The 16,475-nt window shown below is 43.5% G+C and overlaps 1 protein-coding gene across 4 annotated transcripts; it reads right to left on the bottom strand.

Annotated features, from left to right (window-relative positions):
- Positions 1 to 3,548: 3,548 nt before the first annotated feature.
- Positions 3,549 to 15,533, bottom strand: LOC311150033 (uncharacterized protein). Of its 4 annotated transcripts, XR_014615067.1 has the most exons (8): positions 15,083 to 15,407; positions 11,141 to 11,628; positions 10,777 to 10,939; positions 10,572 to 10,592; positions 9,846 to 10,242; positions 9,177 to 9,285; positions 5,029 to 5,102; positions 3,549 to 3,565 (listed from the first exon to the last, which is right to left on the bottom strand). XR_014615067.1 is itself a non-coding variant. In XM_084187275.1 (6 exons), exons 1-6 carry the CDS (start codon positions 15,359 to 15,361, stop codon positions 9,281 to 9,283), a joined length of 1,353 nt encoding a protein of 450 aa, XP_084043401.1. In that variant the 5' UTR covers positions 15,362 to 15,407; the 3' UTR covers positions 8,412 to 9,280. The 4 variants fall into 4 exon arrangements, 3 of the variants coding, with proteins under 3 accessions (XP_084043401.1, XP_084043402.1, XP_084043403.1); XM_084187275.1 differs by lacking the exons at positions 3,549 to 3,565; positions 5,029 to 5,102 and having other exon boundaries at positions 8,412 to 9,285; XM_084187276.1 differs by lacking the exons at positions 3,549 to 3,565; positions 5,029 to 5,102 and having other exon boundaries at positions 8,412 to 9,285; positions 11,141 to 11,625.
- Between the last annotated feature and the right edge of the window lie 942 nt (positions 15,534 to 16,475).

Raw genomic sequence — 16,475 nt, 5'->3', positions numbered from 1 at the left:
AGTGCCCGACCAGCAGCAATGTTCCAACATCTATTGGAAAGCCTTCCCAGAAGAGTGGAGGCTGTTATAGCAGCAAAGGGGGGGGGGACCAACTCCATATTAATGCCCATGATTTTGGAATGAGATGTTCGACGAGCAGGTGTCCATATACTTTTGGTCCCTTGTGGCTCAGTTGGTAGAGCATGGCACTTGCAACGCCAGGGTTGTGGTTTTGATTCCCACAGGGGACCAATATGAACAAATTAGAAAATATATGCACTCACTACTGTAAGTCGCTCTGGATAAGAGCATCTGCTAAATGACTAGAATGAATGAATGAATGAATGTAGTGTATTTCAAGAATCATAGAAATCCCCTGCTATTACTCTGACAATATAATCAGTGAAGTGTGTAATAGAATATAATACAATTCCCCACTGCAAATGCAACTGTTGCTCAACAAACGCCCCATCATCTGGGAGGAGAATGATACTGTACTGAAATCATACTTTCTTTTGCCACCACCTAGTGGTAGCTGAAAATGGCACAGACATTTCTAGAAGGAGTTTGTTTCAACATTTAGATTTTGTTTTTGTTCACCTTCAATTCTGAAAAATGTCAAATCTATAAGATCATAGCTTTAACATTGGTAGCGAATTTGATCAAACCCACATACCTTAAAAGTCTGGTAGGTTTCATCTGCCTCTTGGTCGCAGAACCGAAGATGTTTCTCTCTTGTGGCGAGGACACGTTTGGAGGGATCCTCAACGGGGTTCTGGTTTTCATCTTTCCATTCAACAACTACAGTATTCACATGATAAGAGACAATCACTAAACAGTTACTGCGCCCAACCATGCCAAGGTCTTTATCCTATAGAGATCTTATAGTAAAAACAATCAAAAACAACAACAAAAAACTGGTGAACTGACTGCATAATCATAGTGCGAAGGGTGTCAGGTATATCATTTTCTTCCTATGGTACATACCGTACATCACATGACATGGATATACAGTGGGGGAAAAAAGTATTTAGTCAGCCACCAATTGTGCAAGTTCTCCCACTTAAAAAGATGAGAGAGGCCTGTCATTTTCATTATAGGTACACGTCAACTATGACAGACAAATTGAGAAAAGAAAATCCAGAAAATCACATTGTAGGATTTTTAATGAATTTATTTGCAAATTATGGTGGAAAATAAGTATTTGGTCACCTACAAACAAGCAAGATTTCTGGCTCTCACAGACCTGTAACTTCTTCTTTAAGAGGCTCCTCTGTCCTCTACTCGTTACCTGTATTAATGGCACCTGTTTGAACTTGTTATCAGTATAAAAGACACCTGTCCACAACCTCAAACAGTCACACTCCAAACTCCACTATGGCCAAGACCAAAGAGCTGTCAAAGGACACCAGAAACAAAATTGTAGACCTGCACCAGGCTGGGAAGACTGAATCTGCAATAGATAAGCAGCTTGGTTTGAAGAAATCAACTGTGGGAGCAATTATTAGGAAATGGAAGACATACAAGACCACTGATAATCTCCCTCGATCTGGGGCTCCACGCAAGATCTCACCCCGTGGGGTCAAAATGATCACAAGAACGGTGAGCAAAAATCCCAGAACCACACGGGGGGACCTAGTGAATGACCTGCAGAGAGCTGGGACCAAAGTAACAAAGCCTACCATCAGTAACACACTACGCCGCCAGGGACTCAAATCCTGCAGTGCCAGACGTGTCCCCCTGCTTAAGCCAGTACATGTCCAGGCCCGTCTGAAGTTTGCTAGAGTGCATTTGGATGATCCAGAAGAGGATTGGGAGAATGTCATATGGTCAGATGAAACCAAAATATAACTTTTTGGTAAAAACTCAACTCGTCGTGTTTGGAGGACAAAGAATGCTGAGTTGCATCCAAAGAACACCATACCTACTGTGAAGCATGGGGGTGGAAACATTATGCTTTGGGGCTGTTTTTCTACAAAGGGACCAGGATGACTGATCCGTGTAAAGGAAAGAATGAATGGGGCCATGTATCGTGAGATTTTGAGTGAAAACCTCCTTCCATCAGCAAGGGCATTGAAGATGAAACGTGGCTGGGTCTTTCAGCATGACAATGATCCCAAACACACCGCCCGGGCAACGAAGGAGTGGCTTCGTAAGAAGCATTTCAAGGTCCTGGAGTGGCCTAGCCAGTCTCCAGATCTCAACCCCATAGAAAATCTTTGGAGGGAGTTGAAAGTCTGTGTTGCCCAGCGACAGCCCCAACACATCACTGCTCTAGAGGAGATCTGCATGGAGGAATGGGCCAAAATACCAGCAACAGTGTGTGAAAACCTTGTGAAGACTTACAGAAAACGTTTGACCTGTGTCATTGCCAACAAAGGGTATATAACAAAGTATTGAGAAACTTTTGTTATTGACCAAATACTTATTTTCCACCATAATTTGCAAATAAATTCATTAAAAATCCTACAATGTGATTTTCTGGATTTTTCTTTCTCATTTTGTCTGTCATAGTTGACGTGTACCTATGATGAAAATTACAGGCCTCTCTCATCTTTTTAAGTGGGAGAACTTGCACAATTGGTGGCTGACTATATACTTTTTTCCCCCACTGTATCGATATAGTAACATTTCTGTAACAAAGCAACTTCATTAACATGCTTGAGCAATAAAATGTAAACATCTGGATTCAGTCGTTTCTGTATGACTGAGTACAATGTGTGGTTGCTGACCTCTGGAGGATGTGCGGTTGGCCAGGCTGGAGGAGAAAGGCAGGGTATAGGGTCCACTGGCAGAGGGAGATGTGAGGCATGGTCCTGCAGTGGAATACTCTGCCTCTATGGTCCCCAGCCTTGATCTATGATTTCCAAGCTTGAAATGGTAAAAACAGCGCTTCAATACTTGGCTCATTGGAACCTTAAACTACACAGCTACTATAGTACAAGATGACTTCTCACAAGATGACATATTCATAGATGATCTATAAACAATATCTAATGACAACAATAAGATCCTGAGGTGAAAGGTTAATGCTAAATGACTCAAGTTTTATCCCCACCTCGTCTATCTCCCTGCTCCATGTAGGAATATGATCCTCTGTCTCCTTATACTGTGCCAGGCTGGACCTGGCCTCTCCTCTGTCCGCTGTAGCCCCACGCAGACAGGACCTGTCAGTCGGTCTGCTACATCCATCCTCTGTCTGTCTGTCTCTGTCCAGAGGAGACAGGCTGTAGGTCCTCTGAGCCTCCTTCAGTTCAGCCAGGGTCACACCCTGAGGAAGATGCAGACAGTACATCCTAAGATTAACAAGATACTATAGATAAATAGTCCAATAAAATCACATGAATAGTAAAGAATATCTTGGGGTCAGGTTGCCTGACACAGACTAAGCCTAGTCTTGGATTCCTAATGGAGAATTTCCATTGACCATGCAGTTTCACTCCAGGACTAGACTTAATCTGTGTCTGGGAAATTGGCCCTTGGAGTGTGTTGTACCTGTGTGGATCTGCGGGTTTGCCTGGCCTGTCGAGACCTGGCCTTCCTCTGAGACTCTGCCTCCTCATCTCTCACCGGGGTTAGATACGACCTGCAGGGTTGGAAACAGGACAGCTGCACTTTGCAGGGCATAGCTGTCATGCCCTATAAATAGTTTCTATGAACTCTGGCCACACTGTCACCTAGTAACAACGTATCAGGGTAAGCTGACATTAGGCTCAAATAGTCATCACAACCTTTCAGGATAAGAGGGTAGCAGTGAAATCAAACACATCCAAAATCTTAATGGAAAGTGATCGCTCTGAAAGCTACTACCAAAACAGATATTCAGAGCAGGTTCCATGTAATTACGTCCTCATTATGTTGAAGTGGTTCTTCATTCCATCGCTCAACAACTTGATCAGTTATTCATATCATTCAGTACTTGATGAAATACCACATATTTATTATGCAAATCACAAAACAACAATGGACTGTACAAAGCACACAATAAGTTCACAATAGTAACCAGAGGACTGAATCACCCCCTCAATGCCTAGCGCTAATCAATGGTACAATTCTCTTAGGACATTGTGTGGTATTCCTTTCATGATCATGTTTCATGACTCTAGGCGTTGACAGTAGCCAATCAATGACCTCTGAGTGACAGCCACGTTAGCAGCCGTTGGGCTCCATAGACAGAGAGAGGAAGAGTCGAGTAAGCAGCATTCAGGGTAATGGCTCATGTTGTTCCCACTAGTACCGGCTGCAGGCTGCACTCCCTCCCTCCCTTTTACTGTACTGAGTATCACTCGATCAGCCTCTGCTCTGCCAGGAAGGCACCCTCCACACCCTCCATCCTGAGAGAAAGCCTAAGTGGACAGTCTGTCAGGACCTCAGTCTACTGCATTATTTAACACTGATTAAAGGGCTGTGGATGGCTACATTACTAGCAACTGAGCTTCTGTAGCAACATTACAGTCATATTTCTACACAGTGGCAGATTCACAATCATGAAAAATACTTAAGGCAAATGTGATATAGGACTTAAAGTACGTTTCAAAAACACTTGATTTAAGCATGTCTAATTTGATTTAAGCATGTCAAATTCGAGACCAAATATTCATATAGGATGCATTTGTTGGGGTTGTAATTTAAACATACTGGTGTGTGGTATTGTAGTGCCAATGCACCAGCATCTACTATTCCATTTATATTGCAAATGACCGTATTATTGAACTTGACCAACAAAATGTAATAACCCTAAATGGGGCATGTGAAGAAAAATGTATTTATTTCCATTAAGTGTACTAAATATGTACTTTAGCTAAACACACTCACACCCCAAACCATTCCACTAACACACGCAACCCAGGGGCACCAACTTCCCACGCAGTACAATACAAATTCCAGAGAAGTGTATACCTTCCAATACCAGGAAATACCAAACACTAGTGAGGGGGCCACACCCCCTCTCGGATCAAAGTAACAGAAGTGGCTAGCTTTTTCATTCTGCGTGTAAAAACACAGGGAAGTCATGCAGATAAGGGGATAGGATAGGGGTCAGTTCCATACCTGGGCAGGCAGGCTTGCATGGTCCCAGGCTAGTTGAAGGTCAGAGACTGCAGTGGGAGAGGCCGGATAGGATCCTGGGAGAGGGAGAGAGAGAGAGAGAGAGAGAAAGAGGGGAGCAATAATGTGGAGGGGGAGAGAAGGAAAAAGAGAGAGAGAGATGGTTTCCTCTCCATCAGCTAGGCAAGGCACAGTGCAGTCAATACACAGACTCATAGGCGGGCCGCAAGGCACTCTGAGCCAATTGTGTCTCCAAGAGCCTGATGCAAGCACTGCAGTTTACACACCACACAGCTGCTGCGCTGATTCGCTGAACTTAACCACATTACAAGGGTGCAAGATGCTTTGTAGATCAGTGATTCTGTGCAGATCTGCTGATCCTCTCAAACACACTGAAAACGTTCACATACAACAGAATAACACACACAATGGTTGTAGTCTTCACAAATTTAGAAATAATTGTACAACGATACTAATCCATTGTGACAAAGCAATGTCATGTTTGTGTTGTGCAGTAATTTAGTTTGTTTTACATTGCATTTGATTTTGACTCAATGTTGTCTTATAAATTGCACACTGATTGTACAAAACATTAGGAACACCTGCTCTTTCCATGACAGACTGACCAGGTGAAAGATATGATCCCTTATTAATGTCACGTGTTAAATCCACTTCAATCAGCGTAGATGACAGGTTAAAGAATCATTTTGAAGCTTTGAGACAATTGGACATGGATTGTGTATGTGTGTCATTCAGAGGTTGAATGGGCAAGACAAAATATTTAAGTGCCTTTGAACGGGGTATGGTATTATGTGCCAGGCGCACCAGTTTGAGTGTGTCAAGAACTGCAATGCTGCTGGGTTTTTCACGCTCAATAGTTTCCCGTGTGTATCAAGAATGGTCCACCACTCAAAGGACACCCAGCCAACTTGACACAACTGTGGGAAGCATTGGAGTCAACATGGGCCAGCATCCCTGTGGAACGCTTTTGACACCTTGTAGAGACCATGCCCCGATGAATTGAGACTCATGTTAGCGGGTGCAACTCATATTAGGAAGGTGTTCCTAATGTTTTATTACACTCAGTGTATTTGCAGGGCTCCCTTGTGAAAGAGACCCTGGTCTCAATGGTGACTTCCTGTTTAAATAAAGGTAAAATAAAATATAACTCCCTGGGGCCTTATCCTTTACCATGTATGAAAAATGTATGCACTCACTAACTGTAAGTCGCTCTGGATAAGAGCGTCTGCTAAAATGACTAAAATGTAATTTTTTTATGTAATAATACACTGAACAAAAATATAAACACAACATGTAAAGTGTTGGTCCCATGTTTCATGAGCTGAAAGAAAAGATCCCAGAAAATGTTCCACATGCACAAAAAGCTTATTTCTCTCAAATATTGTGCACAAATTTGTTTACACCCCTGTTAGTGAGCATTTCTCCTTGGCCAAGATAATCGATCCACCTGATAGGTTTTTGGCAAATCAAGAAGCGGATTAAACAGCATGATCATTACACAGGTGCACCTTGTGCTGGGGACAATAAAAGCCCACGCAGAATGTGCAGTTTTGTCACAGCACAATGCCACAGATGTCTCAAATTTTGAGGGAGCGTGCAATTGGCATGCTGACTGCAGGAATGGCCACCTAAGCTGTTGCCAGAAAATTGAATGTTCAGTTCTCTACCATAAGCCACCTCCAACGTCGTTTTAGAGAATTTAGTAGTTCGTCCAACCGGCCTCAAAACAGCAGACCACATGTAACCACACCAGCCCAGGACCTCCACATCTGGCTTCTTCACCTGCGGGATCGTCTGAGACCAGCCACCTGGACAGCTGATGAAACTGTGGGTTTGCTCAACCGAAGAATTTCTGCACAAACTGTCAGAAACCGTCTCAGGGAAACTCATCTGCGTGCTCGTCATCCTCACCAGGGTCTTGACCGGACTTTAGTTCGGCGTCGTAACAGACTTCAGTTGGCAAATGCTCACCTTTGATGGCCACTAGCACACTGGAGAAGTGTGCTTTTCGTGGATGAATCCTGGTTTCGAGCAGTTTGCTGACGTCAACGTTGTGAACAGAGTGTCCCATGGTGGCGGTGGGGTTATGGTATGGGCAGGTATAAGCTACAGACAAACACAATTGCATTTTAATTAATGGCAATTTGAATGCACAGAGATACCGTGACGAGATCCTGAGGTCCATTGTCGTGCCATTCATCCGTCACCATCACCTCATGTTTCAGTATGATAATGCACGGCCCGAGGATCTGTACACAATTCCTGGACGCTGAAAATGTTCCAAGTTCTTCCATGGCCTTCATACTCACCAGACATGTCACCCATTGAGCATGTTTGGGATGAACTGGATCGACCTGTACGACAGCTCGTTCCAACTCCCGCCAATATCCAGCAACTTCACACAGCCATTGAATAGGAGTGGGACAACATTCCACAGGCCACAATCAACAGCCTGTGCAACTTTATGCGAAGGAGAGGTGTCGCACTGCTTGAAGCAAATGGTTGGTCACACCAGATACTGACTGATTTTCTGATCCACACCCCTACTTTTTTTTTATCTAGCTGTGACCAACAGATGCATATCTGCATTCCCAGTCATGTGAAACCCATAGATTAGGGCCTAATTCATTAATTTCAATTGACTGATTTCCTTATATGAACTGTAACATCTTAGAAATTGTTGCATTTATATTTTTGTTCAGTGTACATCATATAAAATGGTTGGGTGTGAACACATTTGGCAATATTTCTAGTCAATTAAATTATTTCCAGGTATGCAGTAGTTTGTCAACTCAGCTTAACAGGTATAATAGTAAACCATAGTGGCAGTACCAAACCGGTAGTTCAAGTCATTATTCTTAACCAGAGTAAAGATTCCACACAAAAATGCACGCAGGCATGTGCAACCACACACGTCTGTGTTTTTCAGCATTTCATTATGAGTCGATCCTCACATGGCATGCACGGACATGTGGAATAAAATTATTACAGACACTCTTCCACAATATATCTATGCTGCGTTGTAGCACTAAAAATGGGACCACTTCACAGCAGTACATCATTAGAAATGTAAAAATGGGACCACTTCACAGCAGTACATCATCAGAAATGTAAAAATGGGAACACATTAGTTTGACCTTGGTGAAGGTGACAGACTACAGAGCTGATTGTACAGGGAGAATAAGTGTGTCACTGTCACCACATTTTTTACTCCCTGTAATAGGACAGACAACATATTAAGCCATGAAGAGAAATTAAGGCATTTTCTGCAACTGTAAAATGACGAGACTGTATCAAAGATGTTCACTTCAGTTCATATGAGATACTATAAAATCGTAGAAAAAAATTAACAAGGAGACTGAACTCAGTATAAAAAAAATTACGGAGGATAAACCAGGGTTTATTTTATAAAAGATACATCAGAGATCTGAGATGAGTGGTACGTTGTGAGAGACATAATTACCCAATGCCTGGGCAGTAACAGTGCACATTGTGTACAGACAAAAGTCAAAAGAAAACTGTCAGTAAAAAAACAACTAGACTAACAATCTTTAGTAAAACTGCATGAAAATGTTAGCATTTCATAGATATGGCCCTTGCTACCCCCATGCTATTCCTTTAGTAGGCTGTTTATTCCTGTGTAAACAAATAGGATACAGTAACTGTCGTTCACCAACTCTTGTTCCGTATCCCTTATTCCAGTGAAAATCCCAACAAGACATTTCAGACAATGACAAAAGGAAAGCCATGTTCATATCAACAAGATGGGTATGTTTTTATGGCTTTGTTTGATTGTGTGTGACTGTGAGAGTGAATTACTGTTTTTCTATTGGCTTTTTAGTTAGTTCTCCTTGTCACTTTGAACGCAGACGGTTTCAACTGAGCTTGCAGAAAAAGTGTGACATTGGTGTATGTAAAATAATCTATAGAAAGAGATGTGTTGTTAAAATAGATTAAGGCTTTGAGGTTGATATTGACAGGTGAGTCCTGAATATTATTAACCATCGCCTGACCAGTTAGCCCTCTCATACACACATTAATTGATGTAACAATACTGATTCTAGAGAGTTGTGTAAATCCTATCGACCTGATTTTTCCCCTTGGAAAGAAAAAGTAAATGTTTATTGCACCTCAACATCGGCAATGCCTTCCCATTTGTCATGATGCAGACTGAACGTGTTGATTATCCTCTGTGAGTTTGGTGGTTGTAGAAGATTTTCCTTGCTGCTTACATTCACACTGTAAAATAGAATAACATAACAGTTAACATTACAGTTAGGAGAGAGATCAATGGTCATGTTTTTCACTAAAGGCCCTGGAGCTGACCAGGCAAATCAGAAAAAAACATTTCATACACTATTGCCCACAATGCCCTTTAGTGAGGAACACTGCTCAACCAATGAGAGAAGATATTGAAACCCTAAATGGTCTGTTATATTTTGTAAGTGGCATCGGTAACACTTTACATTAAGTTGCTCTTATACCTGTGTAATAACACTAATTAGACTAGTAACATTGTATTAACACATTAGTGTTCCTCATTTGAAACAATTTCAGGCCAAAAGAGGTAGAGTAATTGTAAAACCCTTGAAATAAAGATGGATCCACTCACCACTGAGCATATTAAAATCGGGCTAACGAAGACATTTGAGTCGAAATGTTGCACAATAACGCTGCAGGAGCATTCGTCGGTGTGCGGGTATCCATCTTTACTTCGTTAGTTTACTTTTTGTACCCTGCACTTTGCAGTCACTGGAGGTTTGTACTCTAGTTTGAAATGCATTTTAAGACAGACTTACATTCCTCCTCAGGAGAGGCCCCATCTTCTTCTGGTTGTTCCCCTTCTTCCTCCACGGCCTGCTTCTCCTCCGCTTCAGAATCCTCCTCTTCGGCCTGCTCTTCTACATTCTCTTCTGCCCGCACCTCCTCCGGTGCTGCCTCTGCCAAGTCCTCCTGCTCTTCCACCATCTCCTCCTCCTCCTTCTCTGCAGGAGCAGTCTGTTCCTCTGGGACAGCAGAGTCCTCCTGTTCAACAGGCTCCCCATCTAAGTGAGCTGCCTCCTCCTCCTCCACCACCACCTCCTCAGCAGCCTGCTCCTCTTCTGTAGGAGCAGCCTCTTCCACCTCCTCAGCAGCAGCCGGAACAGTCTCCTCCACCTCCTCTGAGGGCTCATCTGCTTGAACCCCTCCTTCCAGCTGGAATAGACAGAATTATAGTGAGTTAGTACTTAGAGGAAGTACAGGGCCTATGGTGACTTTGTAATCACATTGGTGTAATGTATTTGGCCTACATTGCAATATATGAATGGCAATACAACATTTCCCCAGAATTCATCAGAGAATCCACAGCAGGCAATTAGCCTCTACATACTAATGGTTAAGCAGCAATCACATAAAAGTTCCCCATGGACACATGCAGGGCAAAAATAGTTACGAGAATGTGCATGCTCCTCTGTACAAAATACGCCAAAAAAATGATGATGAGAAAGATGAGAAAATATGAAAAAGTTTAGAAAAATAATAACCTGTGACTGGTCCTGATGTACCTGTACATCCGAATATTCATTAAAAGAAAATACTATTAGAAATATTTCAATATTCATAAAAGGAAGAAAGGCCTATTAGAAAAATGTAAAACAAACTATTTTGGCTATATTTGAGGGTGACCCAGTTCCCTACTAACACAACATTCTAAACCCTGGCATGTGTGAGAGTTCCTGTAGGCGTTACCTGGGCGACCTGTTTCTGCGCGGCCTCCAGCTGAGCGCGGACCTCAGAGTGCAGACTGTGGGCCGCTGAGTTCTGCTCCTGCAGACTCTGTTCTACAGTCACCAGCTTCTCCTCCACACTGGCCTGCTGGGCCCTCTGAAACTGCCCCGTCTCCATCAGCTCCCTGAAACACAGGTATGCACACACTGTGAGATGCACAGTGAAACCAACTAATACAGAAATAGAAACCAATATATTTAAGGTTTAAAAAAAAGTTTCCCCAAAGAACACAGGTTTCCTCCTGCTTCTGGGATAAAAATAAATACAAATAAAGTGAACTTTGGGAAAGTTTCAGGAATTTACCAACCCCAAATACACTACATACTTGACACTTGCAATCTCCGCTGTACTGGCCTCTAGTTGAGCCTGGTTGGCAGCGAGATGTTCCTTCAGCCCCAGGAGCTCTGATGCCTGGCCCTCCAATGTGGCGCTCAGTGTGCCCACCAGCCCTGCCCTCTCCTCCAGCTTGGACTCAGCCTCTGCCAGGCTCCCTGTCAGGCCCTCCACGTTCTGGGCCAGCTCTGTGCTCAACCCTTCCAGGCCCTCCACCTGCAGCCGGACAGCCTCAAACTCCTCGCTCTTCCCTTTCAGCATTGCCTGCAGCTGGGTCAGCTGATCAGCGGACACTGTGCCCAGCTGCATCTCTGCCAGCCGGGCCGTCATCTCTGTGTGTAGAGAGAGGACTTGGGTGGGCAGGTCTGAGGTCTTCAGTTGTTCAGCCATGGCCAGGGCCATGCCTACCTGCTTCTGGGCCAGTGCGTATGACTCTTCCAGGGTGTTGAGGCGATGCTCGAAGCCGTCGGTACTGAGCTGCTGCAAGGAAATAAACCTCATTTATTCAGAGTCAAAATAACATATTGAAAAACATCTGCCCAGACACTGGTCTCCAAACAAAGGGCAGCTTCTTTCATGATGAACAGACAATTATGGCAAGCCATCATACAATGCATTGTGCAGCCATAAGCAAGTAAGTGAGCAGTCAGAAACAGACAACATTTATCAAGTCTTTTACCACTCATGCTATTCATCCTTGAAGGGAACTATCTATTGGCGAAGACAGTTCCAGTAAGTGGGTGTAAAGAAATGAGAACAAGATATTGACCAGGTACTGCAATGGCTGTAGGATAACCCTATGATTTAAGTAGGACAATTTAATTATGTCAGCAGTTAAGTGAATCCACATTCTGACCCCATCAGTGATGAAGTCCCTCTGTGTGAAGGCTAACCTTATAAATTATGGTCAAAGGTTGGCCATCTTCTTGACCCTAACCAGTCAGGCTTCAAGATGGGTCACTCAACCGAGACTGCTCCTCTGTGTCACGGAGGCTCTCTGTCATATCCTCATATGGTCTCTCCTATCATTGCTATGAGGATGATACTCAACTACTTTTCTCTCCCTCCCTTCCCGTCTGGACTACTGCAACTCGCTGTTGGCTGAACTCCCCACTTGTGCCATCAAACCCCTGCAACTTATCCAGAACGCTGCAGCCTGCCTGGTTTTGAACCTTCCAAGTTCTCCCATGTAACCCCACACAGTCCACTGGCTTCCAGTCAAAGTTCACATCCACTACAAGACCATGGTGCTTGCCTACGGAGCAGCAAGAGGAACTGCCCCTCCCTACCTTCAGGCTATGCTCAAATCCTACACCCGAACCCGAGCACTCCGTTCTGCCAACTCTGGTTTCTTGGCCCTCCCAGCTCCCGCTCAGCCCAGTCCAAGCTCTTCTCTGTCCTGGCACCCCAATGGTGGAACCAGCTTCCCCCTGAAGCTAGAACAGCAGAGTCCCTGCCAATCTTCCGAAAGCACCTGAAGCCCTACCTCTTGAGAGTTTCTTCTTTTTTTATATATACAGTGCATTCGGAAAGTATTCAGACCCCTTCCCTTTTTCCACTTTGTTACGATACAGCCTTATTCTAAAATTGATTAAATAAACATTTTCCCTCATCAATCCACACACAATACCCCAAAATGGACAAAGCAAAAACATGTTTTTAGACAAACTGAGCAATCGGGGGGAAAAGGGCCTTGGTCAGGGAGGTGACCAAAAACCAATGGTCACTCTGACAGAGCTCCAGAGTTACTCTGTGGAGGAGATGGGAGAACCTTCCTGAAGGACAACCATCTCTGCAGCATTCCACCAATCAGGCCTTTATGGTAGAGTGGCAAGATGGAAGCCACTCCTCAGTAAATGGCACATGACAGCCCGCTTGGAGTTTGCCAAAAGGCACCTAAAGGACTCTCAGACCATGAGAAACAAGATTTTCTGGTCTGATGAAACCAAGATTGAACTCTTTGGCCTGAATGCCAAGCGTCACGTCTGGAGGAAACCTGACACCATCCCTACGGTGAAGCATGGTGGTGGCATAATCATGCTGTGGGGATGTTTTTCAGCAGCAGGGACTGGGCGACTAGTCACGATCGAGGGAAAGATGAACGGAGCAAAGTACAGAGAGATCCTGCTCCAGAGCGCTCAGGACCTCAGACTGGAGCAAAGGTTCACCTTCCAACAAGACAACGACCCTAAGCACACAGCCAAGACAACGCAGGGGTGGCTTCGGGACAAGTCTCTGAATGTCCTTGAGTGGCCCAGCCAGAGGCCGGACTTGAACCCGATCAAACATCTCTGGAGAGACCTGAAAATAGCTGTGCAGCGACACTCCCCATCCAACCTGACAGAGCTTGAGAGGATCTGCAGAGAAGAAATGGGAGAAACTCCCCAAATACAGGTGTGCCAAGCTTAGCGTCATACCCAAGAAGACTCGAGGCTGTAATCGCTGCCAAAGGTGCTTCAACAAAGTACTGAGTAAAGGGTCTGAACACTTATATAAATGTGATACTTCTGTTTTTTTTTGTGGAATAAATGTACTAACATTTTTAAAAACCTGTTTTTTGCATTGTCATTATGGGGTATTGTGTGTAGATTGATGAGGGGAAAAAAATATTTAATCCATATTAGAATAAGGCTGTAACGTAACAAAAAGGGAAGGGGTATGAATACTTTCCGAATGCACTGTATGTGGAGGTCAATGTTAAAACATGTTAAAACCATAGGATCTTTATGTGGAAAATCATATGCCTGTATTCAGCCCTGCAACCAGGTGTTGGCAGTCAACCTTTTGTCCTGTAAAAGAACTTCAACAAACTTCTGAATGGAGGTTTCTTATCTCGCGACTGTCTGTATGAATTAGATGTAATACCTGTAGGTGGGGCCATGTTTTGACAACAAAGTAACTTTTCATTGATGCAGGGTATCCTGGTATGCTTAACCCACTTGGAACATGCATTAAGAATGTGCAGATAGTGATTATACCTCCTCATCCTAATTGGGAAGTAAATTGAGCCCATAAAAGGGTTCAATTAGTCTATTAATTTTCCTTGGCTCTTATTTAATCAATGTTTTGGGCACACTCACCCGGGTGGCCACGTCTGAATCGGTTTAATCTATAGAACATGCTTATATGTATGATTAAAGACCAGCTGTGGAAACAGTGCAATGAAGCTGGCAACTTGCACTAGGATAACTTGTTACAGGGACTCACCACAACTAAGGTCAATATAGAGCATTGTAGCAGGCTATTTCTATTCCCATGTAGACAACTGGCTTCTTTTAGCAACTGCACAGTGCACACTGAAATCAGCACCATGACCGTGTCAAGAGCATGGTTACAAGCAGGGTCAACTGCTGTAAAATGTAGTTGAATTGGAAGTGGAATATTTGTCAAATGTGTTTATAAATCTCATTTTACTATGCCTATATTGTAGGGACATTCAGTGGCTTACCCTAACATAAACTATTGGTGCAGTGAATGTTCCCAAATTGTAGGTCAAACGCCATTACAAATGCCAACAGCTGCGTGAAGCCCACCTTGACCGGGGTTAGAAATAGGATAATTGCGACTCACTTCAGTTCAGTGTCTTTGCAGTATGACATTTGATATGACTTCACAACTATCATGACCTTTTACTGACTACTGTAGTGAAGACCTATAAATACCGACTGCTAGAGCTGTCCATATAAATAAAATGTGAAGCTCACATTTGGGGGCCTTTAGGGCTCTGGCTATCCATAGGAAAATAGTAAATATATGTCACCTAGTGCAGAATAAATGAGGAAGGTCGGAACAGTATTGCAACACAGGACTTCACCACAAATTACCTTGTACACAATGTTCCTTTGATATGTTTGCTGATGCATGGTAACAGCCTTTGACGTGCCTATTATTTTTGCCCATGTTGTTATTACGCATGGTTAACTAGGCTATTTACCTTTTCATTTGTCTGTAGAATTTCTTCCTGGAAGGACTGAAGCTTCACTATCTTCATCTGCATGCCCATGAGGTTGTCTGCTAAGTAGGTTATACTTTGGTGTTGCTGGAAACAGAACCATGTCGCCGTTGCACCTCCGACCACAATCAGAAGGAATAAAATGAACAAAAGTGCATACTGGTTTCCACCTCGCGCCTCCGGTTCCGAAGATTCATGATTAAAATTGTTAAAATCTTCGTGATTGTGTTTGTTCTTCTTCCCTCGGTGCTTTGCTGTCATTTTTACACAGTGGCGTAGTAGTTAATTTAAAGGCCAGAAGTGGTGTTGAAAGATGTTTGCTCGGGTGACTTTTCCAGACGCGTCTGTCTTTTATTCCTTAATTGATGTTACACAGTGCAATTTGGTCCTCATTCAACACCGCTCAACAAAGTAGCGAAAAAAGCAAGTTCTCGGTGAAGGGGTGGGTAGGGCTGCAGATGAGAAAAGGAAGAGGCGTGTATGTGGTACCCATAGATTTAGATAGACATCGCATTATTGTATCTGATCCACTATGGCGTCTGTGAGCGCATGGGCAGCGCAATTGAGTCCATCTCCATTGTAAAGTAGTACATTTTCTTCTTCAACTGCATATTTGAGTTGGCAAACGAACTCAAAGGGAGCACATGCTCAAGGGGTGGGTAGGGCTGCAGATGAGAAAAGGAAGAGGTCTGTATGTGGTACCCATAGATTTTAATAGACATCACATTATTGTATGTATCTTTGAGTTGGCAAACAAACTCAAAGGGTGCACACTTCCACCTAGAGTGTGTTGTTTGAACAGGTATAAAGCCAAGGTTGGTGATTTACTGCCACCTGCAGTTAAGGAATGTTTCCTCACAAGTATAATTTATTGGCTGATCCCTCCTGGTGACCTTGATGGAATTATGTTATCCTTCCTTAAACTATTGGAAGTCCCACCCAGTTGACTGCTTCAAAATGGTGAACGTCCTCAATGGCGCTGCCTATGCAAAAATGGGCTTTGGGGCACTAGAGTCCTCTACCTATCTCTATGATGGTACTTGTTCCAGGAAAATAAGCATGAGTGAGGGGTCTTTCGGTGCCGGTGAGTGGCTAGTCTCCCTGTACATGTGTGCAGCTCTAATTCCTCGTTCACGTCGTCGGAAACTCAGGACCTCCAAGTTAAAATGAATGTGTTATTTATAATAATAATAATAATTTTGGGGGTTATTTGATTTGTTCATGGAAATGTATTTCTTGCATATCCCAACTCCCCCTGAGACACCCGCAGGGAGTGGGGTCACGGCCAGCAATGGTGTAGTGGAGGGTATACGCAGGTATCCGCAATATACCCACTTATTTTTCAGTGGGCATTGGGTATACTCACTTCTTAATC

Source organism: Coregonus lavaretus (genome assembly GCF_964263955.1).
Source record: "Coregonus lavaretus genome assembly, chromosome: 22".
In the NCBI taxonomy this organism is placed as follows: domain Eukaryota; kingdom Metazoa; phylum Chordata; class Actinopteri; order Salmoniformes; family Salmonidae; genus Coregonus; species Coregonus lavaretus.
This window is presented reverse-complemented; position numbering and strand designations above follow the sequence as displayed.

Coding starts and splice junctions, on each gene's coding strand:
- LOC311150033 (XM_084187275.1), bottom strand. CDS start 15,361: ATGACAGCAAAGCACCGAGGGAAGAAGAACAAACACAATCACGAAGAT. Junction 11,629..15,082: donor TTCTACAGACAAATGAAAAG/GTAAATAGCCTA, acceptor ATTTCCTTGCAG/CAGCTCAGTACCGACGGCTT. Junction 10,593..10,776: donor CGCAGAAACAGGTCGCCCAG/GTAACGCCTACA, acceptor TCGGATGTACAG/GTACATCAGGACCAGTCACA.